This window comes from Panthera leo, chromosome A3 (genome assembly GCF_018350215.1).
Source record: "Panthera leo isolate Ple1 chromosome A3, P.leo_Ple1_pat1.1, whole genome shotgun sequence".
NCBI lineage: Eukaryota > Metazoa > Chordata > Mammalia > Carnivora > Felidae > Panthera > Panthera leo.
In genome coordinates this window covers 118,766,688-118,793,952 of record NC_056681.1, presented here as the reverse complement: position 1 = coordinate 118,793,952, position 27,265 = coordinate 118,766,688, and the positions used below count along the sequence as shown (strand labels likewise).

Genomic DNA, 27,265 nt, shown 5'->3' with positions numbered 1-27,265 from the left:
AGCTGTGACCTGGTTCGACAGCTCCAGGCTTGGGCCTGACCTGGCAGGTGCTGGCCGGGGCAGCAAAGTTTTGCCTCCTATCAGCCCTGGCGATCTAGAACCCATGGAAAGGTTTCCCTGATGCAGGACGGAGAATGACCTGGATTATCCTGAGCTTCCCTCACTGACTAGGTCTGGAAACATCCCCCAATCAGCAAGACAATGAACTTAAAGGGACATTCCTCCAGATTTGAGGGGGGTGGGGGGCGGAACTGGAGCGTGTTGCAAAGCTTTAGGAAAAGAGATTGTTTGGGAATGTAAAGACCCAAGACTCAAGCTGGGTTCATTCTTATGTTCGTTCTTTTGCTTGGCAATATTCCCTGTGCCCTGTGCTGGGTACCAGGCCAGTGATGAACCAGTCAGGTGCATTCCTGGCCCCATGGAGCTCACAGCCCGTGACTTCCAGGGACAAGAAAAGTGGGCAGGTGAGGCCAGCCCCTGTCCCCCACCCCAGGCTGATGACTTCTCCCTCCTCTGGGTTCAGAAGACCCGTGGTCTACCTTTGTCTACACCGGGTCCATCTCCCCACTGGACTGAGCCCCTCGAAGGTAGGACTGAGTCACATTCACTTTGCAAGTGACCAGAGGCTCTGGAGTCACATAGACTTGGGTTTAAATCCTGGCTTAGACCCAGGCTTGGGGTGGGCTAGGGGGACCACTCCCATTCCTCCAGGGCAGGGGCCTCTGCTAGCTACTGGCCTGACATAAAGGCTCATGTTCTCTCTCTCTCTCTCTCTCTCTCTCTCTCTCTCTCTCTCTCCCCTCCCTCCTTCCCTCCCTCCTCCGGAGCTGTAGGTTTAAATGCAGGATCTCAGGTTCCAGCCTCAGGGAAAGGAGACACCTTGTCCAGGTTCTGTTTCCACCTATTGTTGTCCGAAGCATTGTCTTTCTTCCATGGCCACCTCCTCCCCACTCAAGTTCCTCAGCCCAGCCTGCAACAGCCCCTCTCACCCTTGTCCGAGCACAGAAGGGAGAGACATTTGCTGTCTTGTCTTTTATTTCATTTTTCAGCCATGTGACTGTTCTACAAGGTAGTGCAAGGAATACATCCCATTTTACAGAAGGGGAATCTGGGGCCCAGAGAGGTTGAGGGCCCAGCCCAAGGTCACAGAGTTTGTAAATACCTCAGTGAGGACCGTAGCTCGGTTCTCATGACTCCCCTGCCAATGCGCTTTGTACCTCCCTGAGCTGGTTCCTAAGGCCCCGGGCACGGTAAGCTAGTGTGAGAAAAGAGACTTTCTGAAAAACCAAGATGCCTTCAGAAGTTTTGCGAAGGGTAGATGAGGTTCTTTTTCCAGGCTTGTTCTGGAACCACAGACAGGCTGGTTCTTTCAAGGACCAGCAAGAGAGTTCATGACTTGCCCACCCCAGTCTGCAGAGACAGGTATAAGCATGGGTGCCCTTCAAGGCTCTCTTTGAGGGCTGAGCTGACCCAGGCCCCGGGGCCCTCCCTGAGTAGGGGGTGGGGGGGCTGCCTTCCCTGCTTCGTGGGGGTGCGCTGCTGGCCACTTGTCAGAGGGAGGGGTGGTGGCAGGGGGCACGGAAGGACCCAGTAAGGCCTTGCAAGGGTGGTGGGAGGGTCAGGCCCAGGAGCAGCTTCCGGCGGCTGCATCCACAGAGGCTTCATAATCTAATCTGAACGTGAACTTCGAACCCTGGCTTTGCCTGGCCCCATTCCACCAAGTGCCGGTGGGCTCCCCACTGTGACAACCAGAAGCTTCCCAGTCAGCTCTCGAGTGGGTGGAATGTTCCCCAGGTGAGGACCACTTCTCCCCAGCTTGGGGCTACTCTCTGACTCTGGCCATGTGCTTTTGCTCATTACTCCCTGGCTTTTGCGCCCCCCCCCCCCCCCCGCCCCACCATGGAACCAGAGACTCCCCCGTGGCCACGTTCCTACGTGGATTCTCATGTGCTGTCGAGCTGCTTCCCCCTCTGGGGTATCCTAGCCTGTCACACAGGAGGCACTCAGAACGGGGCGCCATGTCGTGTTGGGGCCAGAGGGACTGACTCTCCACCTGCCCCATGTCGGGCGGCATCGGGAAGAGAGAGGACACGGTGATTAACTTTGAATGTCATGTATACCTGTGGCTCAGGTATCCTGGGTGCCGTGAATGGAAAGGGGTGGTAGCGCCCTCGGAAGGGGCATCAGGTTGCTCACTGGCTGAGGCCTGGGCGAACAAGTCCCCTGGGAGACTTGATGAGAAGGAGGCAGTCAGACGCTCTGCCTGGACGACTGGGGGCAGAGGCCCAGGGAGGCAGGACTGTGAGGGACTGAGCCAGGCGGCCTGTGTCTTCACGCAACCACTCTCTCCTCTCGGAGCCCTGACTGACGAACTGGGGAGGGGAAGGTAGCATAGGTTGCACAGCCGGGCCAGCCTAAGTCCAGGATGCTGGCTTAGTATGCAGTAATGGGTCCACCTTTGCCATTATCCTTCATTCTGTTCATCATTTGACAATAACTTCATACCCATCATTAGCCCCATTTGACACATGGGTAACAGAGGCTTAGAACTTGAGGCTGAAAGTCACACAGCAAGGAGGGGAGACCTCCAGAACAGAATTCTCCCTGGGGAGGGCACAGCCTGCAGGCGGTGATGGCCAATGGCTGCTTTTGAGCGCAGGAGAGAAGGTCAAGTGCTTGCTTCTCTGTGCCTGTGGCTCTGCGCCTACAGACACAACCACACTGTGTGGGATGGGCCCAATGCGAGGAGGAGACAGGGGTTCTGGGTGGCCCCTCAGCCTGGTGGCTTCTCAGCTAAATACCAGCGTCAAAGGGAAGAGTCTGCCACGAGGCCTTTCCCAGTGCAGTTGAGCCAAACGCGAGAAGCAAAGCCCAGGAAAGTAGGGGCAAGCTATTCTGGAGGTCACAGTAGAGCTTTTGTTTCAGGCCAGGATGGTAACTTAAGACTGCTGGTTCTCACCCCAGAATCAACCCTGGAGAAACTATGGAAGCCAAAGGGAAATACGGATTCTAGGAAGTAATAAACAAACAACTGTGAGAACACGAGACCAAAGCCTCTTTGAGCAGATCTGTGGATCTGTGTTGGGGGAAGACGGAGGCTGCCCAGCAGAGGCGGTCAGGGAGCAGATTCAGCAGTAGGATAGCAGACGGGAGAAAAACCTTCCCGAATTCTGCGGTGGCCAATCCCTGCCTTCACCTTCGGGCGATCGCTGCCTGCTCCTTTACTCATGAAATGGTGACAACAGCCCTACTGCGATGACGAAAATAGGTGGAGGGGCGCCTGGGGGGCTCAGCTGGTTAAGCGTCCGACTCTCGCTTTCGGTTCAGGTCACGATCTTGCAGTTGCGTGGGTTCGAAGCCTGCGTGGGGCTCTGCGCTGATGGTGCAAAGCCTGCTTGGGATTCTCTGTCTCCCTCTCTCTGCCCCTCCCTGACTCGCACTGTCTCTGTCTCTCTCAAAATAAATAAATAAACTTTAAAAAAAAAGAGAGAGAGAGAAAGAGAGAGAATATGTGTTCATGGACCTCCTCTCAGTGAAACCCCAAAGCTACTTTGTTAAAAAATCTAGCCTGCTTTCTGTGAACCATGCTTCTCCTTAAAGGCTTAGGGATGAGACCCTGCCTGTTTCTGCCGTGACTGGGGGGGCCCCTGCTACTCATGCCTGCCCTTCAACCCTTAGGGCCTGACCCAGCTGGCTTCTGAGGCTTCCCCAATACTGGTTACCAGACAGAGTGGCTGATACCACGAGCACTTGAACAGGGCAAAGTCAATAGACACTTGGAGAGACATGTCTTAAAGAGGCAAGACCATGCGCTGAACAGGATATTCTAACTGAAGCACGATCATCAGAACAAAATGGACCATTTTGGCATAGATTCGCAATATAAAACAAGAACAAGGGATCATGAGAAAAAAAGAACAGATTAGTAAATTGGAAGATCATTTTGAAGAACTCTCTCAGAAAACAGCAGCAAAAGACTGATAGACAAAAAAAAACCCATAAAAGCTAAGAAATGGCAGCTAGAGGTACAAGTGGTGGCATCTGATAATAGGAGTTGCAGAGGAGAGAACAATATAAAAACTGAATGGAAGGAATATTTGAAAAAGAATAATGGAGACAGAATTTTCTATAATAAGTGAAAGATGAAAAGCCTTGGATTTGAAAAGAGCTCACAAAATAGTGCAAAACAGGAAAGATAAGAAACCCTGCAGTTAGACACATTAGAATACAATTTGAGAATATCAAAGATAGAATTATACTTTCTTTTCCAGAGAGAAAGAAAAGATCCCGCACAAAGGTACAAGAGCCAGATGGCCATCGGACTTCTCAACAGTAACAGGCACTGATGTTTTTGAAGTTGTAAAGGAAAGAATTTTGAGCCTCGAATTTTGTATCTAGTGAAAGTCTCATTGAGATCTGAATAAGAAACTGTCCTCAGATTTACAAAGCTTTAGAAGGTTTGCTACACAAAGACCCAATTTGAAACCGCTTTTAGGGGAAGTACTCAAATAAGAAGAAAAACAATGCCAAGAGAGGCTTCAAGAGATAGGAGAAGTAAAAGTGATCAGATATCTTGGTAAAAAGACTACTACTGTCCTCAAAAAGAAAAAGAAGGCTTGGACAAATAAAAGAAAAGGAGAAGACACATTCATAAGAACCTAGAATGAAAACTGTATAATTTAGGGGCATTTGGGTGGCTCAGTCCATTGGGCTTCTGACTCTTGGTTCCAGTTTGGGTCATGATGGCAGGGTCGTGGGATCGAGCCCCGGGTTGGGCTCCATACTGAGCATGAAGCCTGCTTGAGATTCTCTCTCTTTCTCTCTCTCTCTCCCTCTGCCTGTCTCCCCCACTTGCACTCTCTCTCTCACTCTCTAAAAAATGTATAATCCAGACTGTGTGGGCTGAGGAAGGGAAATCAAAAAGACATAGGAGAGTATTACAATACTTGTCATGATAGGGGGAGCTATAATTACCGATTTGTTTTTCAGCCATGGACAGAGATACATAAACATGACTAAGGAATGGTGACTGCCTGGGAAACAAACATAGAATGTATAACTTTTCACCTAACAAAAGAAAACCTGATCTAGCCAATGGAAAGCTGGAAAGGAGAAAACAAAACAACAAACAAAAAGTTCAGTAAATGGAAAACATAAAATAAAATGATAGTAGAAATAAAAATAGCGATTATAATAATAACAATTACAATAGATGTAAATGAAAAAAGCTAATCAAAGCACGAGATTCTCATATTGGGTGAGAAAAATTAATAATTCAAGCCCTAAAAAGACACACTTGAATTTAAAAGCATAGAAATATTGAAAATGGAAACATGAACAAAGATATACCAAGAAAATAAAAGAATTAAAAAAGATACACCAGGCAAGTGAACCAAAATTAGCTGAGATAGTAATCTTAACATCTGATAAAATAGAAAGTAATGGAAAAAACACTGTCAGAGACAAAGAAGGATATTAAATACCAGTAAAAAGAAAAATAAGCAACTAGACATAGCCATCATGAACGTATAGAACTTACTAGTAATATAGTTTCAAAGCACATCAAGGAACAACTGACAGCCACAGGAAGAAACACACAAATCAACAATTGTAGAAGTGGGTTTCATTGCAATCATTTTTGAAACTGATAGATCAAGTAGAGAAAAATAAAGCAGAATATGTGAAGAACCGAATAGTATAACTATGAAGACTGAACTTACATCATACAAGCTTGAAGTGACATTGCTCTCTCTAGAGAATCCTGCACTGAACACATTCCTTGTAGGCAGAGGGACCATTTATGACCATGAATAGAGGCCATCACCGTGGTCTCAATAAATTCCAAAGGATCAATATCATACAGACTGCTTTTGACCATCACGAAATAAAAGTAGAAATAAAAAAATAAGGAGCTAAAACATAATATGTATTTGGAAACGAAGTAACATATTCTTATTGAGTTAACTCTTGGATTTAAAAGAAAATTATGGGTCGCTTGGGTGACTCAGTCGGTTGAGTGCCCGACTTCAGCCCAGGTCATGATCTCGCGGTTTGTGAGTTCAAGCCCCACATTGAGCTCTGTGCTGACAGCTCAGAGCCTGGGGCTTGCTTCAGATTCTGTGTCTCCCTCTCTGTCTGCCCCTCCCCTGTTTGTGCTCTGTCTCTCTCTATCAAGAAATGAACATTAAAAAATTTTTTTTACTAAATAAAAAATAAAAGAAAAGCATAAAGGAGTATAAAAAATGTTTAAAGCTGAAGATATGAAAATACTACATATAAAATTTTGTAGGATGTGGTTAAAACTGTGTATAGGGGTGCCTGAGTGTTTCAGCCAGTTGAACATCTGACTCTTGATTTCGGCTCAGGTAATGATCTTGCAGTTTATAAGATTGAGCCCTGCTTCAGGCTCTGCACTGACATTTCAGACCCTGCTAGGGATTCTCTCTCTCCCTGTCTATCCATCCCTCCCCACTCATGCTCTTTCTCCCTCTCAAAATAAATAAATAAACTTTAAAAAACTGTATATAGAGCAAACTTTATATCTTTAAACATGTTTATCAAGAAATAAGAAAAGTTAAACATAACAGGCTTAGCACCCAGCTCAGGAAGTTACAAAAAGAGGCACAGAGGAAAACAAAATAAACAAGGAGGAGAGAAATAATTTAAGAGGACAGAAATCAATGAAATGGAGAACAACAGAAGAGATTAATGATCCAAAAGCTGTTTCTTAACAAAGATTAATAAGATAAACGGATCTTTAGCAAGGTCAAGAGAAACAGAACGAAGACACAAATAAATTCAGTATGGAATACAAAAGGGGAAATAACCATGAGCACAAAAAAGATTTTAAAACAATTTTAAAACTTTACCTTCAAATAGGTACTAGTAAACTTGAAAACCTAGATGAAACGTAAAAAGGTCTAGAAAAATATAGAAATCCAAAACTGGTGCAAGAAGACACAGAGAAATTGAAAAGGGGGCCGAAGAGCCCCCTCCCCAAACCATCCAGACTTAGATGAAAGCAGGACTTCTAAAGGAGAGGAAAGCCTTCTCTAGGCCAGCAATAACCAACTAAAAAATGTAGTAAAAGTAAGACACCATTCATGACAACAACAAAACCAGGAAGCATCTAGAAAATAATCAAGATTATATGACTCCTATGCAGAAAACTTAAAAATGCTAGTAAAGCATGGTGGATAATTTGAATAGATGATTTAATAGTATAAAAAGTCAATATCTTCCTAAGTTAATTTGCAAATTTAATCCAAATTCCAGTTGGGTTTTGGAAGGATTTCATAAACTTGCTTTAAAATGATCTGGAAGAATAAAGGTCCATGAATAGTTCAACCTTGAAAAAGAATAGTTCCCTTGAGAGTACTTGCCTCATTAGATACTAAGACATACAAAAATGCCATATTAATGGACACAGTGTGGGAAAGTTCAAAAACAGACAAACAGATTAAAGGGATAGAATAGTAGGCTGAGACACAGACCTTAACATACAATAAATGGAGAGAATATAATTGCTTAGCAAGTTGATGTCATGAAAAGTGGCTTCTTATATGGAGAAAAATAAAATGATCCCTCTCTAAAACCACACACAAGGTAAAAGATTCCACATACATAGAATCGGAAAATGTAGGGAAATATATCTGTAACCTAGAAGACTGGAAAGACATCTTCAACAAAACTTGAAAACACACCAGGATTAAGGACTTCTAGTCAATGAGGGGGTAAAGTTAGTAGATGGCAGGCTGAGAGAAATGTTCAGTCTCTAAATCCAACACGGGTTGATATCTTGGACATACAAAGAACCACTGCAAATCAATAAGAAAAAGAAAAGACAGCTATACCAACAGAGAAAAAGGGCAACGGCTATGAACAGGCAATTTACAAAAGAGGAAACTTTAAATGTCTTATTAAAACAACAGTGAGGCACCACTGTTGGACTGATGAAGATCAGAAAGCTGAATAACACTAGGTGTAGATGAGGATGTGGGAATCAGGGATCCTCATGCACTGCTGGTAGAAGTGTAGACCATGGCAGTGCTGGGTAAGCTGCAGGGTATGCATACCCCTGTGAGCCAGCAATTCCATGTCCTGCTGTATATTCCAGAGAAATGTTCACACAAGTCCAAAGGGGAAAGGCATAAGAATAGTCATTGCATTTCTGATGGCGGTGATGGGGGTTGGTTAGAGGCAAGCTGGAGGTTCTTTTCTGGAGGAGTAAGTAGGCAAAGGATGTGCAGGATGACCAACTCATCCTAGTTGGACCAGGATTTTCCCCATTTTATCACTTAGAGTCTGTGTCCCAGGAACCCCCTGGGTCCTAGACAAACCAGGCTGGAGGAACACCGTAATATGTGTTGGATGGGCCCATAGAGTACTGAGCAGCAGGTAGAAGCAACAGATTAGTGAGGCAATGTGGATGGAACTCAAGAATCTTACACAGTGAAGTAAAGTAAAATCTATTTAAGTAACATTTTACTTTAACAATGCCATTTACTTTAACAATGCCATTTAAGGAAACAAAATTATGTACTCAAAAATTTGTGTCAGAACACACAAGAAACCAAAAGATGCACGTTAAGCACATTAGTATGGCTGTAGATGGAGGGAAGGAATATGGGGATAAAAGAGAATGACACATCCACGATACATGCAAACATACATCAAAACCAGAGCATGGTTGTAGGAACACTGAGATAATGCACCATAAGCAGGGGCACATGATTTACTCGACTCTCTAAGCCTGAGGTTCAAAAGAACCTTTTGGGGGAATCTCTCCCACCGTGTCTCCCCGCGGAGGTCCCTGAGAAGGATCTGGGTGGAAGGGAATGCGGGGCCAGTGGGCTCCTCGGTTGGGGCTTGAGTTGCTCCCCGGGGCATCTTACCTCGTCGAAGTCAGCCACATCTTCACGGTTCTCCAGCACCCGGGAGTAGAAGGACTGCCCTGGGTGGGGAAAGAAAACAAGAAGCTTGGGGTGAGACCTCCCCACCTGGCAGTCACCACTGCAGCATTTCGATTCGCACAGCACCAACCAGGGGCCCCAGGTCTTGTGCTGCACTCTCCAGGATGTGGCAAGTTCCCGTGTTGTCTCCCCTGACCACCTCGGGAGCCCTGCGACACAGGCCTAACTGCCATCAGCTCCATTTTACAAGTGGCAACACTAAAGTAAAAAAGCCCCCGGGCTGGTCAGAGGTAGACATGAGAGGGGACCCGGGACTCTTTTCTCCACCTTGCCGCTCTCCCGGTGGCTTTCTTGGCCCTTTGCTGTCCCCTTGGCTCTGCTGGCTCTCCCTGGCCTGCGGCTGTCCTGAGCAGAAGCCTGGTCCCCGGGGCCGTGGGTGCCCTGCCAGCCGGCAGCCGCCTCTGCGACCGTGTCCACAGCCAGACCCGGGAGCTGCTGCGCAAGCCAGGCCCCGCCACAACCAGCCACACCCCACACCTTCTTCCCCCCAAAGCCAAGGGCCTTCACCTTCCCCGGCTCTCTCATTCATGGTCCCGTGGGCCTTGGACCGGAAAGCCTCTGGGGCTTTCTCCGCCGTGCCGCCCCCTCCTTTCCCCACCGGCCGGGGTACTAGCGAGGGTGATATGGACCCACATTTTCCCAGCACCCCGGCACCCCACATCCATAAGCCACCTGCCAGGGCAGAAGCAAAGCTGCCCGCCCTTCTGGCCCATCCAGTCAGAACCGGCCCTGTTTCCGGAAGAACCGTAACCGGGAGAGAAGGAGGGCAGGTTGGGGGGCCTGGGGAGGGTGAATGTGTGCGGTGCATGGGCCAGCTCGGTTTGCTCTGAGAAACGTTCACTGGAGTCTACGATGTACCAGGCTACCCCCTGGAAACTCAGGATAAAGGGGTGGATGAAATGCACATATGGGCTAGTAGGAGCTGGAAGAGGCTGCCGGTTCAATGCCACAGAACTCATACCGCAAGGCACGATTTTGTGTGAGCTAGAGAGTGGTACAAGCGGGGAGGCTAAATATTGGTTTTTTTGGGGGGGGAGGGTTGGTTTTTGGTGTGTGTGGGGTGGAGCATGTGGGAAGGATGTGTAATTTCTGAGGAGAAACCCAGAGATAGGGGTATTAGAAAGAAGTGATTATCGTCTGTCAATTGCACACCAGCGGGGGGGAAGAAAAGGTAGCATGTGTAATAACAGGATCCTGTATACAACTCCCACACCCCAAAGACCCAAACCAAGGTATTTTATCTGTGAATACGCAGAGATCTCAAACCATTAGAAATGGTCCCCTCGGGCTAGCAGGGGGAAGAAGAGATTGAAAGCAGCATCCTTTGACCTTTCACCATATACGCTTAAGTTCGAATTTTTTTTCCATGACTGTGCTTTACTTTTGAAATTGAAAGAAAGATGCTTTTATTTTCTTAAAAAAATGTTTTTTAATCTTTATTTTTGAGAGAGAGAGAGAGAGAGCGCCAGAGTGTCAGTGGGGGAGGAACAGAGAGAGAGGGAGACACAGAATCCAAAGCAGGTTCCAGGCTCTGAGCTGTCAGCCCAGAGCCTGATGCGGGGCTCGAACTCACACACTACAAGATCATGACCTGAGCTGAAGTCGGATGCTTGGTGGACTGAGCCACCCAGGTGCCCCCCCCCCCCGGCAAAAATTGCTTTTAAATCCCCGCCAACCTAAATCAGTGGTCCATGTCATTGAAGGGCTGTCTCAAGGTTGAATTCAGCCCCCCACTCTGAGGCCTAGTTCTGGTTGTCACTGAAGGGCAAGTTGGGGAATCAGGAGAGGACTTGGCAATGGAGAGGGGGTGCATGCAGTGACCCAGCATGGCCAGCACCAGGCCACGGGGTACTGGAGTGAGCCCCCTCTGACCCTGCACAGTGCTGGGGCTCAAACCCCGGGAACCACTTCTCTCCCCTGGCCTTGGCTGCCTCACCTCCAGGATAAGAGGGTTGGTACAGAGATCTCCAGGGCCTGCCTGGTTTTTAGGAGCCAGTCTGTAGCTCCTCCCTGACAAGAGGGAGGCTGGGGGTGTGATGTCAGAGGCAGGTGCATGGTCTGAGGAAGAATGTGTGTGTGTGTGTGTGTGTGTGTGTGTTTGGAAGATGGGCATATTGGGGAAGGGTTGCATCTCAGATAATGAGGAAGAAGCTGTAAAGCAGAAGCTACAGAAAATAGATGTGAAGTAGACAGATGAGAATAAAGACTCTTTAGCACTAGCTAGGGACAAAACAAAACAAAAAACCAAAAAGAAAAATCTTAACAACGAACCCCAAGGCAGCCAGGGGAGGACAGGGAAACCTGAGAGATGGTGCCTGAGCTTCTTGTAATTTTCCCCACAGGAAACATCCAGTATAAACGGAGAATCGAGTGAGCATATGTGTGCACTGGGGCTCCCCCAAGGACCCGCCTCTCTGAATAATCAAAGGCCTCTTCATCCTAGAAGATTGTAATGAGCCTGTACCTGGCGGTATTCAAGGGTTTCCTGGAGCAAAAACCAAGCAGCCCAGCCGGAGCAGAGGCAGGGAGGGACAGTCCAACATGTGCATGAAGCCAGGGAGGCTCAAACCCATCCCTGCTTGCGTATTTCCTACAGCCTTGTTAGAGACGACGTAAAATACGGTGACATTAGCCACTGCAGAATTTATACATCAGGGCTCTGTTTCAAAATGCAGGAAAACCTCACTGCTTCCGGCTCTGGGGATTTAAATGTAGTGAATATTGTCAAACAGGATGAGCTAAATTCTACCTCTAGATATTAAAAAAAAAAAAAAAGAAAGAAAAAAAGAAAGGTTTGCTAAGACAACCGAATCAATTGTACAGGAACAGAGTGCCCTTAAGCATTTTTGAAACGCCATCTTTTAGGAGGGTCTGTACAAACGGTGGCAGGGATCATTCCTGGGGTCCTTTGCATTCATTAAGACAGAGCCAGGGACCTCTTGTCACCCCTTCCAAGTTTTCAGTGGGGATTACTAACCCTGTCTCACCTTTCAAGCTCATTTCCACTTAACCATCTACTCCATTCAACACCAATCCGGTTGACATTTCAGCTCCATTTTAAATGGCTTTGAGACAAAACCATTTAAAATCCCAATATCCAATCACCTTTCTTGCCACAGAGAAGATTGAGAATGAGGCTTGGGAGAAAGAAAATAGCCTGTTCCTTGCAGCAAGGAGGCTTTGCGGATAGAGCGAGCAGGAGATTAGGTGGGGAAAATTGAAGAGCAACCTCCCTTCCTTCGGAGGCAGCTGCTCCCGGGATAGCGGAGCTGTTTGGTTTGGAAAAAAGTCCTCTCTGAGTCAATAAATGAAGGTTGAGTGGTTGACTCTGTGTTCACAACTATAATAAGTGCCGTGGCATCAGATACACCCAGATGGAGGGACTCAAGAGTCCAAAGCTTAATAAAAGTATCTGGTATGTCGTTTGCCTTGGAAAATATCCCTCCTGCACTTCACCGAGATGAAGGTGAGCTCAATTCTTGTCTCATTTGCAGGATGGAGTGCTCTGCTAGGCTTTCACGTGATGCCACTTACGGGTACAAATGCCTCAGTGGCACTGAACAGCTCCCTCTTCCAGACAGTTGACCTTGCTAGAGGCAAACCTTGAGAAAAGGCAGGTATATAGGCACTGGGTTGTTAGCTGGGGTGCGTTCAGTCACTCCCATGTGCCAGGGGGTCTTCTCCTGTTGTGTCAGTGAGGCCATTCGGCCCTGGAGGAAGGGGCGGGGATCTACAAAGATATTTCGTACTGGGACGCTGACTGAAGAAGCTTATTACCATCCGGGAGGCGGATGGGTCAGACGCGTAAAAGGCTACTATACAAGGCAAAATGTCATCACTGGCGTGCACAAAGTATGAATAAAGTGAGCCTACAGGAAAAGGAGCAAAGAGCTCAGCTTAGCAGATCAAGGAAGACATTGGGCATTGACTCTGGGGAGACGGGAGAGAGAGAGGGACGTCCAGGCAGAGAGGACAGTGTGAGCGGAGAACGGAGCCCTGAAGGAGCAGGACACAGGACAGGCGAGTTCTGACGGCGAAGGGGAAAATGAAAAGCATCACCCCACCTCGGGGTGGGGTGGTGGACCATCTAAAGGGGAAGGAGAATGTCCTGAGGACAAGCTTCAGGGACATCATGGCCTGTACCCATGCCTGGAGCTGGCGGTTCCACCCCACGGAGTCTTAGAGTTATCATCTATAAACTGGGGACAACTGTCCTGGACCAGCCTGCATCCTGGAACTGGAAACTGAAACTCAGTAAAGCGTCAAGTCCCTCACAAGCACAGGGGGTCACAGGATAGTGGTAAGGCTCTTCGGTGAGACATTCTGAGTTCAAACCCCAGCTCTACCCCTTGCTAGCCATGCGCCCTTGAAGAAGTTAGCCTCTCTTCGTTAGTTTCCTCATCCCTAAATTGGAACAAAAGATAGTACGTAGTTCATCACCCAATAAAAAATGGCTATTATTCCATTAAAGGGTCCTGTTTTTCTTTTTGACATTTAAGTTATGTCTTAAATATAAAAATGGTCTTTTCTACTGTGAATCACATTGTGTAGCTTTTTTTAGTCGTCTATAATCAGAAACAATTTTCTTCCCAAGCTATGTAATATTTTTCAAGTTTTAGATATTTTAGGTATGATTAGCGTCTTTTTTTTTTTTTTTTAACAAGGTACAACTTACATTCACAGATCTTAAGTGCACAACTCGGTGAGTTTCAATAACTGAATACATCTGTGTAATCATCATACAATCAGGATATAGAACATCGCCATTTCCTCAAGATGTTCTCTCACCCCATTTTCCAATCAGTCTCTACCCTCCATAAGCAAGCCACTGCTCTGACTTCTATCACCAAAGGTTAGTTTTGCCTGTTTTAAACTTTATATAAATGGACTTATACAGAATGTACTTTTTTGTGTCTGGCTTCTTTCAGTCAATGTAATATTTTTGTGATTCATCCATGTTGTTGATGTATCAGTAATTCATTTATTTTTATTACGGGGTCATAGTCTGTGTGTGAGTATTCTTGCCTTGCTAGTGATCTTAATGTTCAACGTTTCAGGATTAAGTAGGATATGAGCTGGATTTTTTAAAGTTTATTTATTTATTTTGAGAGACAGAGAGAGAGAGAGCAAAAGCAGGGGAGGGACAGAGAATCCCAAGCAGTCTCCATGCTGTCATCATGGAACCTGAGTTGAAACCAAGAGTCAGATGCTTAACCAACTGAGCCACCCAGGCACCTCTAGCTAGCTGGATGCTTTTTGTAGTTACCCTTTATTAGACTGAGGAAATTCCAGGGCGCCTGGGTGGCTCAGTCGGTTAAGCGGCCAACTTCAGCTCAGGTCATGATCTCGTGGTCCATGAGTTTGAGCCCCGCGTCGGGCTCTGTGCTGACAGCTCAGAGCCTGGAGCCTGTTTCGGATTCTGTGTCTCCCTCTCTCTGACCCTCCCCCGTTCATGCTCTGTCTCTGTCTCAAAAATAAATAAATGTTAAAAAAAAAAATTAAAAAAAAATAGATTGAGGAAGTTTCCCCTTACTCCTAGTTTGCTGAGCGTTTTTATCATGAATAAATGTTGGATTTTGTCAAAAGCTTTTCTGTATCTGTTGGTGGTTTTTCTCTTGTATTGTGTTAATATGGTGAATATGTTGATTAGCTTTCTAATTTTATTTTTCTAATGTTGATTTATTTTTGAGGGAGAGAGAGAGAGAGAGAGAGCAAGCAAGCATGAGCGGCAAAGGGGCAGAGAGAGAGGGAGACACAGAATCTGAAGCAGATTCTAGACTGTGAGCTGTCAGCACAGAGCCTGACGCGGGGCTTGAACTCACAAATCGCAAGATCATGACCTGACCTGAGGTCGGACACTCAACCAACTGAGGACACCCAGAAACTGATTAGCTTTCTCATTTTAAGCGAACCTTGTATCCCTGGGATAAAATTCACTTGTCATGATGTGTCATCCCTTTCGTGGATTGCTACTCAACTGACTAATATTTTGTTAGGGATTTTACATCCTTGTTCATGAGGGATATTGGGCTCTAATATTCTTTTTGTATAAGGTCTTTATCAGGGTTTGGTATCATAAAATGAGTTACAAAGTGTTCTTCCTTCTCTATTATCGAGAAGTTGTGTAAGATTAGTATTATTTCTTCCTTAAATATTTTCTAGAATTCACCAGTGAATTCTATCTAGACCTAAAGCATTCTTTATGGGAAAGCAGTGTACCATCACAATCGCCATCATTTTTATTTTAAATTTTATGTCTTTAATAGATCCTGAACTATGTGTCAGTTTGGCAAGTGTTTTTTTCAAGGGATTTGTCCATTTAATCTGAGTTATAGACACTTATTGAGATACAGTTATTCGTGGTATTTTCCTATTTTCTTTTTAATAAAATGATACCCCTTTTTTCATTCCTAATATTGGTAATTTGTGTTTTCTTGGGGTTTTTTTCTTGATCATTCTTGCTACAATTTACCTATTTGTTTTCAAAGAGTCAACTTTCAGCTTTGTTGGCTTTTTCATTTCCTTTTTTAAATTCTCTTGGATTTAATATTTTTTTAGGTTGTATTTATTTCTATTTATTGAAATCTAATTCGCAAACCATACAATTCACCCACTTCGAGTGTACAATTCAGTGATTTGGGTACATTTACAAAGTTGTACAACATTTACCACGATCTAATTCCAGAATATCGTGCCCCTCAAAAGAAAGCCCACACTCATTAGCCGTCATTCCCCATTCTCTAGCCCCAGTCCCTGGCAACAACTCACTTTCTGTCGTTATGGGTTTGTCTATTCAGGGTATTTCAAGTACACTAAATGGATTCGTTTGATATGTGGTCTTTTGTGTCTGGCTTATTTCAATTATCATGATGTTTTTAAGACTTGGGTTTAATTTGATCTTCTTTCAGCAGCTTCTTAAGGCAGAAACCTAGACCATTGATGTTGGACTTTTTTCTTTTCTGCCATAGGTATTTAAGACTATAAATGTTGACATGTTGTATTTTCTTTATCACTCAGCTGGAAATGTCTTATAATTTCTCTTTGGTTTACTTCTTTGACCATAGGTTATTTAGAAGGGTATTGTTTAATTTCCAATTATTTGGAGCTTTTTAACATCCCTTATCGTTATTAATTTCTAAGTGAATCCCATTAGGGTCAGAGAACATGCTTTGTGGGATGTCAGTCTTTTGAGATATATTGAGACTTATTTAATCACCCAGCATATGGTCTATCTTGATGAATGTTCCATGTGCATTTGAGAAGAATGTGTATCTTTCAGTTTGGGGCGAAATGTCCTAGAAACGCCAATTAGGTCAAGGCGGTTGATGGTATTGTCCAATGTTCTATATCCCTAATGATCTTGTCTGGTTGTTTGTAATTATCTCCTGTAATAACACTTTTCTCTCAACTGTGTTCCGTAAATAATGTGCTCTCTTAAAATCACCAGCAACTCGGCGAGCCAGATTTGGGTTATGCAGTCCCTGGGTTTCCGGCAGGGGAAAGTTGTCTCTTCTCTTTCTCCCATTTCTCAGCCAGATGGAGGCTCCAGCTACTTCCAACGCTTTACTTTCCACAAATCTTATTCAAATATAATTTCCACCTTCACTCGTGTATTTCCCCCTGCCCCGTCCTATTAACACCCAGGTACACACAGCAGAAACTCAGCCTTGTGTCAGAGATTCATCAGAGAGGCAGGAACAGGTCAGGGATAATAAACCCCATTTCTCTGGCCCAGCTTAAGCCTATACTTCCTTGTAGGTGCTCCCTCGAACTCTCACTTTGCCGTGTAACTAACTGATGGCCCCAGTTCTTATTATTCAGACCCAGGCACGGAGGCAAAGAGAGGGTGGTGTTTCCCTTCAAGCCTAGAACAGTGCCAGCCACACACTCAGCAACTGCCAGGTCTTAGGTTCCCCCATTACCGTGCCAGATTAGAGGAGCTTGCGGTCCTAGTGATCCACAAACTGCACAGAGTACCCGCTCTGTGCCAGGCACTGGGCATATAATAAAGCCCGGTGGGAGAGTGACTTTTCACATTCTTAAATGGGGTAGAAATATTGTTAAAGCTACAGTCACAATTTTATCTTAAACCTTGGCTTAAAAAAAAGTAAAGCAAGCGAGTGGAAATTGATTCCCAACTAAGCCAATGAGCCCTTCTGCTTTGGGGGGAAAAAAAATAAAAAGTAGAAACAAAGACAGTTGAGCCAGTATCTCGAGGGTGGATCAGTCCAGGCAGGAAGTAGACAAGGACTGAAGGTAAAAAATGATCACATGACACTCTCCGTCTCAGGAGACCCTCCTGGAACTGGCAGTGTGAGAAGCATTCGGACAGCCCGGGATGGAGAGCAGAATCCTTGTATTTGCATAAACCCTACAGCGTGTAGAGCCTTTCGTGTATATCACCTTTTTCACTTGACCCCAAAGCAGCCCTGTAAGGACTCAAGCATATTTCACCCTCTCTTGACCTTCAACGTACCCCCTGGGTTCCCACACCACTGGGCTCCATCTGCCTTCTGGGCACTCACTGTACTAAATCGGATTTCTGGCTTCCTGGAGGGCATTTTCACTAGAATGGCTGACAGGCAAGTCTATTCCTCTCTGTGCCCCCTGCCCCCAAACCCGCTCTTCCTTCCTTGCTACCCTGCTCCATCGGTGGCCTCACTGTTCATCCAGGTACCCAAGTACGGAATCCAGAGCCACCCTCGCCCTGCCCTCTTGCTCACTACCAACTCACTACCCCTTCTCCGAACCAATGTCATGGCTTCTCTCCAGACCCACGGCCTCCTGCACCACCCACCATCTGTACCACTGCCCCAGGTTCCTCCCTGAGGCTCCCGGCCTGGGGTCCTGGCATCCCGAATGTCCTTTCAAAACCAGATGTCCCCATCCCATTCTCCTGCTAAAAGCATCATCGACTCCCATTCACTTACAAAACGGAAGTTTAAACTGCACAGTGTGATACTGAAGACTGTGTTTGCCCCCAGCCTCCCCACCACGCCACTCCCACCCCATCCCCAGCAAACACTCCCAGCTCCCTCAACCCTCGACAAGGATCCACACCGTCACATCTGGACTGATATTAGCCCTTCTGCCCGGAACGGGATCCTTTGTAGGTTTTGTCCAAAACTCCTGGTCTGAGTAGGCTTCCCTTGCCTCATGCTGCCTTGCACCTGTACCTCCCTTTCCAGAATACTCATCATGCTGCTCATGGTGACCTGTGCCATGACTTGTCTTTGCCTGGAGGGCGGGGATCACGTCTTTCTAATTTATTGCCATCACCCCACTGTCTAGAATCACACTTGGCACATAGCTGGCCCTCACCCAATATGATCCTCTGGATGAATGACAGAATGAGTGAACGAATGATAAAATACTTGATTTACCAAACACGTTAGAATGTAGCTTTCAGGGATGCCTGGGTGGCTCAGTCAGTTGAGCATCCGACTCTTGATTTCGGCTCAGGACATGATCTCACGGTTCCGAGAGTTCGAGCCCTGAGCCTCATGTCCGGCTCTGCACTGACAGTGAGGAGCCTGCTTGGGATTCTCTCTCTCAGTCTCTCTCTACGCACCCCCCCCTCTCAAAATAAATAAACTTAAAAAAAAAGTAGCTGTTAATGAACTGGAAAAAATTATGACATCGATGAGACAATTAGAAATTTGATAATATTAAGAAATTATTCCTTTTTAGGAAAGATGTAATCTGTGGGTTAAAAAAGATCGAGTCTTTGTCTTTTCAAACTATGTACTGAATATTTACAGATGAAATGGTGTGGTGTTTGGTCTTTGCTTCCAAATAATGTGGGGTGTGGGAGTGGGAAAGAGAGCAAACAGAACCGGATTGGCCAGGAGTTGATGGTTGTTAAGACTGTGCGGGGAGAGCTTGGGGGCCGAGGCGCTACATTCCCAGCTCTTGCATGTATTTGAGACTTTCCATTATAAAAAGTTAATAATAAAAAAGGGACCAAACACAGCCACGGGAATCGGTGGGAGAGATGTAGCATTTATGTTATGAGTAAGGGTGGATCAGAGAGCCAAGGAAGACGTACAGTTCAGGGGAATCATTTGCAGATCGATTCTTGAGCGCATTTCCAGCAGCATTTTTGCTGAGGGTCTTTGCAGCAGAAGACAATTTAATGGTCATTTCCATATCATGAAAACACACTCATCAAAGCGGGAGAAGCCTGGGGAATGTTCAGTGCACTCTGCCTACATTGGCTTGCTCTGGGTGGGAGGGGGAGGACATTTGCCACCTGGAATTTAGACAGAGGAGATCTGTCCCCACCCCCAGGTGGTGAGGGGCCTGTGTGTGCTGGGTACGATGGAGGATGTGGGAGGCATAGCAAAAGCACGAGCTGGGTCCACAGCCAGCCGTGGACCGCAGAGGCTGTCCTGAAGGTCCCCTCCAATTGTCCCCTTCAGCGGGGGCAATGCCCACCCCCTCGTGGGGGGAAACACCTATCCCACAGCCTCCCAGAGAGGAGGCACGGGGCTGGGCCAGAGTGCACATATAGGCCCAGGCATCCTGGGAGTGGCTCCTAGGACTGGGGGCACTGAGGTACCCTGCCTCCTTCACCAGGGATAGCAGAGAAGTCTCCAGAGAGAAGTCGTATTTATTCTCAAGAGGGAGACCTCCTCCATTTTAATGGGGAAAAATCTAATTTGGAGTCCAGGTGGTCCCTACAGCCAGGCCACCTTGTCCCCCGTGCCTAGGCTGGGGCCCCACCCCCTCCCAGCAAGCTGTCACTCACCTGGCCCCAAGGATCCTGATTTATCTCCCTCCCCGTCCACTTTCCTGCACCCTCTGCTCCAGCCGAACCTGTGGCTTCCCAGTCAGTGCACTTAACTGGGATTTCCTTCCTCTGGCCTCTGGTCAGTCCCTCACCCAGAAAGTCTTTGCCTCCAGCCAGGACCCTCCCTCAAGCTTCCTTCTGTATCTCCGGATGTGCTCCAAGTAAGCTGCTATCCCCTGAACAGGCTGCACTTCCTGTCCCACAGCGAGGAGCGCCTTGGTCCTCCTGAGGACAACATTTCCCCATTATGTCTGCACATGCCTCTGCTCCTCTATCCAACAAGGAGACCCTGGTTTGCCTTTTAAGCCCCACCCTGTACCATGTGTTGTAGGCAGCAGTGTTTAGAGAGAGCACGGTCTGTGAGGGGCGGCCCTTTGACATCTGACCCGTGGGCTGGAGCCGGACTCCCCAGTGTTTGCTAGAGAATGAGGTCAGCCTCCCTCTGGGGTCCCCAAAGCCCCTCTGGCCTGGGACATCAATGGAGGGTTCTTGGTTCGTAGCTTCTGAGGCCTCTTCCTATCCCTTGGATAGAAAGCTGGGGTGGGGGTGGGGGGCTCACATTTGGGGACATTGAACCCAAGAATGGCAGTGCCACGTGGAAGATTGACAACCCACTAGTGAGTGAATACTCAAAGACAGGGGCTGTTTCATACTCATTTGGATGGTGGGACCCAGTGCTTAGCATGGGGCTCAGTTAGGCTAGCTCAGGTGGGACCCCTGTCTTAAAGGTGCTCAGACACGGGTGCAGCATCTAGAACTGGGGCGGTTTCCAGAATACCAAGTGCCCTAGTTGAGCTGTGGCAGGTGTATGCACACAGTACCACAAGGGAGGGGGAAGGCTTCACAGAAGAGGTGACATGTGAGCTGGGTCTTGAAGGGTGGGTAGAATCAATGGGAGTCTTCAAGAGGGAGGGTTAGAGCCATTTCGGGCAAAAGAAATGAATGTCTCAAGGTCTGGAGATATACTGGGCTTGTATCTTTGGGGAATCGCAGGAAATTCAGAGTTACAGGAATACAGTGGGGGGGTGGGGGGAGAGGAGGAGAGAGAAGTCTCTGGGCCGAGGGGGAAGTCTTGATAAAGCAGACCTTTATCACCAGTTCTGGTGAATTAAGTGGAGATCAGACCCAGCCCCCAGACAGCACCCATCTCACACATCCAATCCCCAAACCCGGTGTCTTGGACAGAAAGCTCAGGGACTTGTCCCAGGCAGTCTGTCACCATTTCCCCAGGTTTGGATGGGCTGAGTACTGGGCACAAGGTTGGACTAGAGGGATGTAGAGACCCTCCCGTCCTGTGTCCCCTGGTTCTGATGGGTGCCAAGAACTATTTTAGCAGTTGAAAAAGGACAAACCCCAGGTGAATACTGTTTCTCTTTGAGTAGCCACCTGCCATCAAAATGGCTCCTTTCTAGGCACTCCTGATTCTGGCTGCAGTCCTCTGAGTTAAATTGGGACCATTGTCTCATCTTGTTCATGGGAGGCCAAGGCTCTGGGACTCTGGGGTCTGCGTGCACCACTGGGACCGGGGGCCAAGCTTTCTGGTGTCTTCTGTCTGACCCAATGGACTGTAACTCCGGCAGGCAGGGGCTGTGTCTTCACCTCCGGGGTCCTAGGCTTGTCCACAGATATCAGGACGGCCAGTGAATTAATGAGTAAGGGCAGGATCATGTTAGGAGCCGCCGTTGGGGTAGTAAAAGCTAAGAGCTCGAGACAGGGCTGAGTGGTGAGCACTGTGTGAGCTTGAGGGTGGGACGGCCAGCTGACCCAGTGGCAGGGACAGAGGGATGGCCAGGGACACAGCTGGTGCTTGCCCAGCGGCCACATGGGAACAGGGGTCTCAGGGGCGGTCTGCTCCGGGCCTGGATCATCTTAGCCAGGGGGTCCCTACGGAGCAGGGGCCACACCCAGTTTGCTTGCTCCTGGCACAGGTCGGGAAGCCCTCAGATGGGCTCTCCTCTCCTCTTTGTATCTCACAATGTGCCCTCTCTCCTGCTCTGGGCAACAGAAGAAGGAAATCGGGCTGGAGAAGAGAGGACTCAGGATCCCGTAGCTGCCCCAAGCAGCACTAGAATGGGCGCCTCACAGACATATCAGTCATCTGAATGCTCCTTCCTTAAATTCTTCCAACACCTGTTGTTTCACAGAAGCAACTTGGTGAGGTTGATATTATCAACATGCCCATTTTTAAGATGGGGAAACTGAGGATCAAAGAGGCGAAGGGAGTGGCAGAATCTAGGTACGACCCAGGGCTTCTGATTCCATATCTAGAGCTTTCTCCACCATAGCCCCATAGGGCTCCTGGGTGGCACAGCACAGAAAATCAAGCTATATTTCAGCCAGGTCATCTGGTCTACCAGGGTCACTGCCGATAGACACAATTCTCTAGGGTTCCCTCACCCAAACTTTGAACTTCACTCAAGGGATTAGGGGAACTCGGGGCCAACATCTCCCTGTGGCTGTTCTCCGGTTTCTCATTTCCCCCTGCAGCTGTTTGCCTGGACACCAGTGGTTGCCTATGCCAGGAGGTGCTGTGGAACATTCTAGATTGGGCCGGTTCCTCTGAATTGTTGTTAGTGTTGGTCTTTTAAAGTATCTATGGTTGTCAATGGCTGGCTGCAGCAGACGAATGGCTGAGACATATCTGGTTGTTATAAAGGACTCTTTCTGGAAATCTCCTTGTCATCTGCCTATTCCTGCTGCCCAGCTCCTTCCCCAGAGCTCCGTCTCTGGGCACCTGCTGCAGGTACAGAGCGTGGAAATGGATCCCTCCACTCAGTCCAGAGGGCACAGGTTGCAAAGAGGCAAATTCCTGTGTGGTCAGTTGAGGCTGGAGGGCCGGCCCTACTGCTCAAAGAAAAAGGTGGGCATCAGATAGGTAGGGTGCTCACCCCCAGCTGACCAGGAAGAGGTAAAGGGGCTTGCAGGATTGAGCAACCAGGGCCGGGGGTGAGACGTCTCAGTCCCTCCACTGATGCCGTGCGGATCTCTCTACAACTGGGCCTTGGTGTCTCTGCCTGCCAACGGGACTGGTTTGCGCAGCCAGGGACTGTCCTGACGGGGCCCGAACAGCATAGCCATCTGTAGCGAAACAGCCAAATACTGTGCTGTCTGTGGAACACAGGGACACGTTTCACAGATGAAAGGACACACTTGCTTTTTCTAAAGCCAGCAGGTGGCACACAGAGATCCAGGGTGCTGCAGACAAAGCCGTCCTTGGGCTGGTGTGGGAAGCAACAGGCAGCCTGCTGGCCCTTCCTCTCGCACCTGCCAGCGGGGACACTGCGATCCCTTGCCCCCCTCCCGATTCTGTGCACAACAGGCTACAGAGTGGGCAACGCGGACCTCCTGCCGGAGCCAGCCCAACTGAGGGGTGATGCGGGCACCGGGGCTGCTGCCCCTGGTCACTCCTTTCCCTCCTAACCCAGGTGTGGATGTGCGTCCTGCCTGGGCCCCGATGCTCACTTTGCTCTTTAATCTGGTGGGGTTCTCTCAGCTCCTGTCCCACCCCCAATCTCACCCCCTCTCTGGGAGGAAGGGCCACGTCTGGTGAGCAGGGCTCTGGCCTCCGGCCAAAGGCCACCAGAGATGCCCCGGCCCCAGGGCTGGGAAGCAAAGGTGGGTGGCACAGGTAACCCTGGCCTTACTTTTTCTACTTAAACCTTCAGGGGCTGCCCACCGTCCTCAGGGTGAAGGCAGCCTTGCCTCCTTGCTTCCGCAGCCCTCTCCCACCTCAGCTTCTGCACTCGGTCTGGTCTCCAGCCTCATGGGTCCTCGGTCTCTCCCCTGTTCCATGTTCTAGTTCCTTCCTCCCCCAGCCATGAGCATCCTGTCTCCTGCTCCTGCTTTGCCCTCACCTCCTCGCCTTGCTCCCTCCTGCTGGTCCCTCGGGTTTCAGCCAAGGGGCTACCTCTTCCAGGAAGCCTTCCTGGACCATCCTGCCCCAGCCTGGATTGGGGCACTGCTTCTGTGGCTCAAGTGTTGTACTTGTCCCCATCTTCATCATATCACACACCTGTCCTACTTGTCTGCTCCCTGGTTCTTGTGTCCCACTGGATGTGGGCTTCTCAAGGGCAGGGCCTGGGTCATGCTCAGCCCCCGGCCTTGGCACACAGACCACAGTAAATGGTTGCTGGATGCACAAGAAAGGAGGAGGATAAGAAGAGAATTGACAGGGGAAGCCAGTGGGGCTCACAGGATCCCCCTGAGCTCGGAGATGGGGTCCTTACTTCCACCTCCCCAGGACACCCCCGCAAGCAGAGGACCCTGCACCCCGCCAGGCACATCCACATTGGCAAGTGCAGCGAGGGACACACAGATGCAGACATGGAAACACAGGGCACCCTGATTTTCAGGAAATCACAACAGCCAGCTGGGCCGGGAGCAGATAGCTGCCCATGAAAAGCCTCATCACCCCAACCCTCCTAGGACTTCTTTTCCCACCCATCTTCCCTGCCCTGCCTCATCCCCATCAGCGCAGAGCTGGGGACCCTCTCAGACCAGGGGTTCCCTACCTCGGAAAGTCACTTTGGCGATCCGGTCGCCCCTGCCCCGAAGCTCCGAAACCGTCTTGAGGTGGACAAACAGGGCCATGCTGGTGTGTAGAGCCTGGACGCTGCCAGGCGGGAGCAGCTGGAGAAGGAGAGAGCCTGGTGCAGCTCGGCTCACACGCCTCCCTCCCTCCCTCGCCGCCTCCTCCTGCACCCCCTCTGATGCTGCCCACAGAGACCAAGGCAACCGAGCCAGCGAGCTGCTCCTTCCAGCGATCACAGAGACTCACAGCCCTGCCAGCCCCCGCCCCTCCAAGTTGTCAGCCCAGCGTGTGTGTGTGTGTGTGTGTGTGTGTGTGTGTGTGTGTTGTGCACCCTGCGTGCAGCCTGGGAGCGCAGGCTCAGAGTCAGAATTCATTATTCAGCAGCCGCCTGCTCCCAGATAAAGCCCTGCCCAGCTTCAGATGTCTTTTCCCAGCTCCTGGAGCAGAGGCTCCTGCCCGCCTCTCAGCAGGGCTCTGCTGCGCCCTGCTAGGCAAGCTCTGGCCCCAGGAGTGGGCAGATGGGCACGGATGGGCGTGTGTGTGGAAGGTGGGGGGTGGGGGGCCAGGGGCGCGTACCCCTGCGGGGGAGAAGGAGCTCCACCGTCTGCGTGCACAGGAAGCTGGGCTGGCGCACTGGTGTTTGGTGGTGATTCAGTCCCCCCAGTCAAGTTGGCCACCAGGGCTGCGGGCGTCCGTGAGGCTCAGGGAGCCTGGATGGGCCAGGCCTCACTGGGTCCCACTGTGCCGTCTAGAAATCCCAACTCAGGGTCCCCCAGCTGGAAAGTCAGCATCTATCAGACAACGTTAAGGCTGTGCCCGGTGGCTGCTGTCAGAAAAGAGAGTCCTAAGAGAAAAAGGGAACGTTCTGCCTCCACCTGCTCTCACAGAGATTGTACCCCCAAGAGGCAGGGTCCTGGCCTCCTGCTTTGGGACCCCCGGATCTGGGAAGATGGCGTGCTCGGAAGCCAGGCTGAGCGTGACCGGAGATGCCCAGCTACGAAAGCCTCAGAGGCTTATGTTCCACGAAGGGCGATGCTTAAGGTCCAGGACACTAACCCAGCCCCATCCTGGGGCCTGGGGATGGAGAAGGCGGGGCCGGTGAGCCTCACTGGAGCAGAACCGTTAGGACTTGTAGCCCATTAGCTTCTGGGGTTGGGGGGGGGGGGCAGTGGAGAAGGGATATCTGGCAGAATTTCCAAGGACCAAAAAGAACTGCCCTCTCTTCCATCAACATACCCCGGGAGGCGCTTATAGAGAAAGGGACCCTGGGGACCAGGATCCCCGAACCTGGGGCCTTTGCAGGACCATCTGCACCCTTGACCTTGCTGCTTGCTCTGTAAGGTATGCCCCCACCCCACCGCTGCCTTCTGGTGGGGACTCAGCCCAACTGGTGCCCATTCCTGAAAGTCTCTGCCCCCACCCCCACCCAGGCCGGGGTGCTGCCCCTGCCCCTCTCCTCTCACTGCTTCCTCCTCACCATGGGGACACCCTGGTGTCCTACATCTTTGCAACCCCAGAGCCTCGCACAGAGTCCTGTGTATAGTTAGATGCCCAGTGCAGGTTGACAGGATGGGGGCGAGCTTGGCGACCTGGAGGGAACAGAGTCTGAAGGTTCAAAAAGGAAATACTAAATTTTTCACAGCATGCTAATCAGAGGTTACTCTGTGGGAATTCTACAGTCCAGTGGCCCGCAGCATGTCACAAGAGCCTCCTTCTAGATGTTTCCTTGCCACATTGCCTCCTTTTTCTTTTTAAATTTATCTTCTATTTTCTTTTCTCCCTTTGCTTCTCCAATTCCTGTTCTTCTCTCTCACTTTTACTTAACCATGTTGAAGCAAAGAGTATTTTAGCATACTGTATTTGTTCAATACGCATGAATGTCCCCAAACATTTTTAAACCAGGCAAGTTTAATGTCTCTTTTAAAAAAAAAAATTAACTAGCATGTTCTATAAATAAGGTTATTAGGTGACCTTTGTTCATAGGGCTTGGTGGCACTTGAGAGGAAAAAAAAAAAAACCCCTCCATCTCCTCCTTAGGCCCTTGGGTGGTTCTCTCCTGTAGGGGGTGAATTTCATGAGGTCTGTGTACCTTTAGAGAAAAGCCCATGAACTCGCCCTAAACAAGGCATTGAGCTCAGCCCAACCTCAGTATCTATATCGATAAAAGGGTAGTAATTCCATTCTGCCAACACATGGCATCCCTTTGGCGGAGCCAGCTGACCTTCTGAAACCTAAGCCAGATCTTACTTTTTAATTTCCTCTCTCCTGACCATTATCCATTTCTGGAACTCTTAGTATAAAATTTATTCAACAAGCATACACTAACTCCTTCCAGTAACAGGTGCTGGGGATTCCGAGGCGAATGTGATCCAGTTTCCAGCCTTAAGCAGAAGAGACAGACTGGAACACAGGCAACACAAGAGTGCCAGGTTCATGGGCACAGTCGGCTGGCAAATTATAATGGGGGACACAGTGGGCACTCGACCTGGGCCAGGGGAACACCTTCCTAGAGTATAGCACACCTGACCTGAGGGTTGTTGTTGTTGTTTTGTTTTGTTTTTTATAACTTTCTCATTATTGCTCATATTCTGCAGGGGGGATTTAGACATACACAGATCTGACCGCAGTTTGAAGGGCGGGCACAGAATTCCACCTGGTTACGAGCACTCACTCCCCTTCAGTTCCTTTTCCTCCCCAGGCCACCGTTTTCCTGCTTCTTGCACTTCTTGGAAGGCCTGTGCACCCCCTCTCCCCCAACTCCATTGTCATCTGCCAGAGAAAGCCATTTGAGAATTCCGCTTGCAAAAGCATCCTGCGAGCTCATTAGTGTCTGTGGTCTTCATCAACTGCCGTTTACAGAATCAAGCTGTGAATAAAACACTTCTCGTGGACAGGATTGGATGGAACCGTGAAGGCCAAGGGTAAGCCGCAGAGGGTTCTTGCTGATATGAGGGCTGCTGCACGGGGAGC

At 48.8% G+C, this 27,265-nt stretch overlaps 1 protein-coding gene across 4 annotated transcripts in view; it reads right to left on the bottom strand.

Moving 5' to 3' along the window:
• OTOF (otoferlin) overlaps nucleotides 1–24,461 on the bottom strand; it is a 92,589-nt gene extending 68,128 nt beyond the window's left edge. For all 4 annotated transcript variants that reach the window (XM_042933484.1, XM_042933483.1, XM_042933482.1 and 1 more), the window contains exons 1-2: nucleotides 24,276–24,461; nucleotides 8,895–8,953 (exon numbers count right to left, since the gene is read on the bottom strand). In XM_042933484.1, coding sequence (XP_042789418.1) covers nucleotides 8,895–8,953; nucleotides 24,276–24,354 — 138 coding nt within the window. In that variant the 5' untranslated portion in view covers nucleotides 24,355–24,461. The remainder of the gene's footprint in view (nucleotides 1–8,894; nucleotides 8,954–24,275) is intronic.
• Between the last annotated feature and the right edge of the window lie 2,804 nt (nucleotides 24,462–27,265).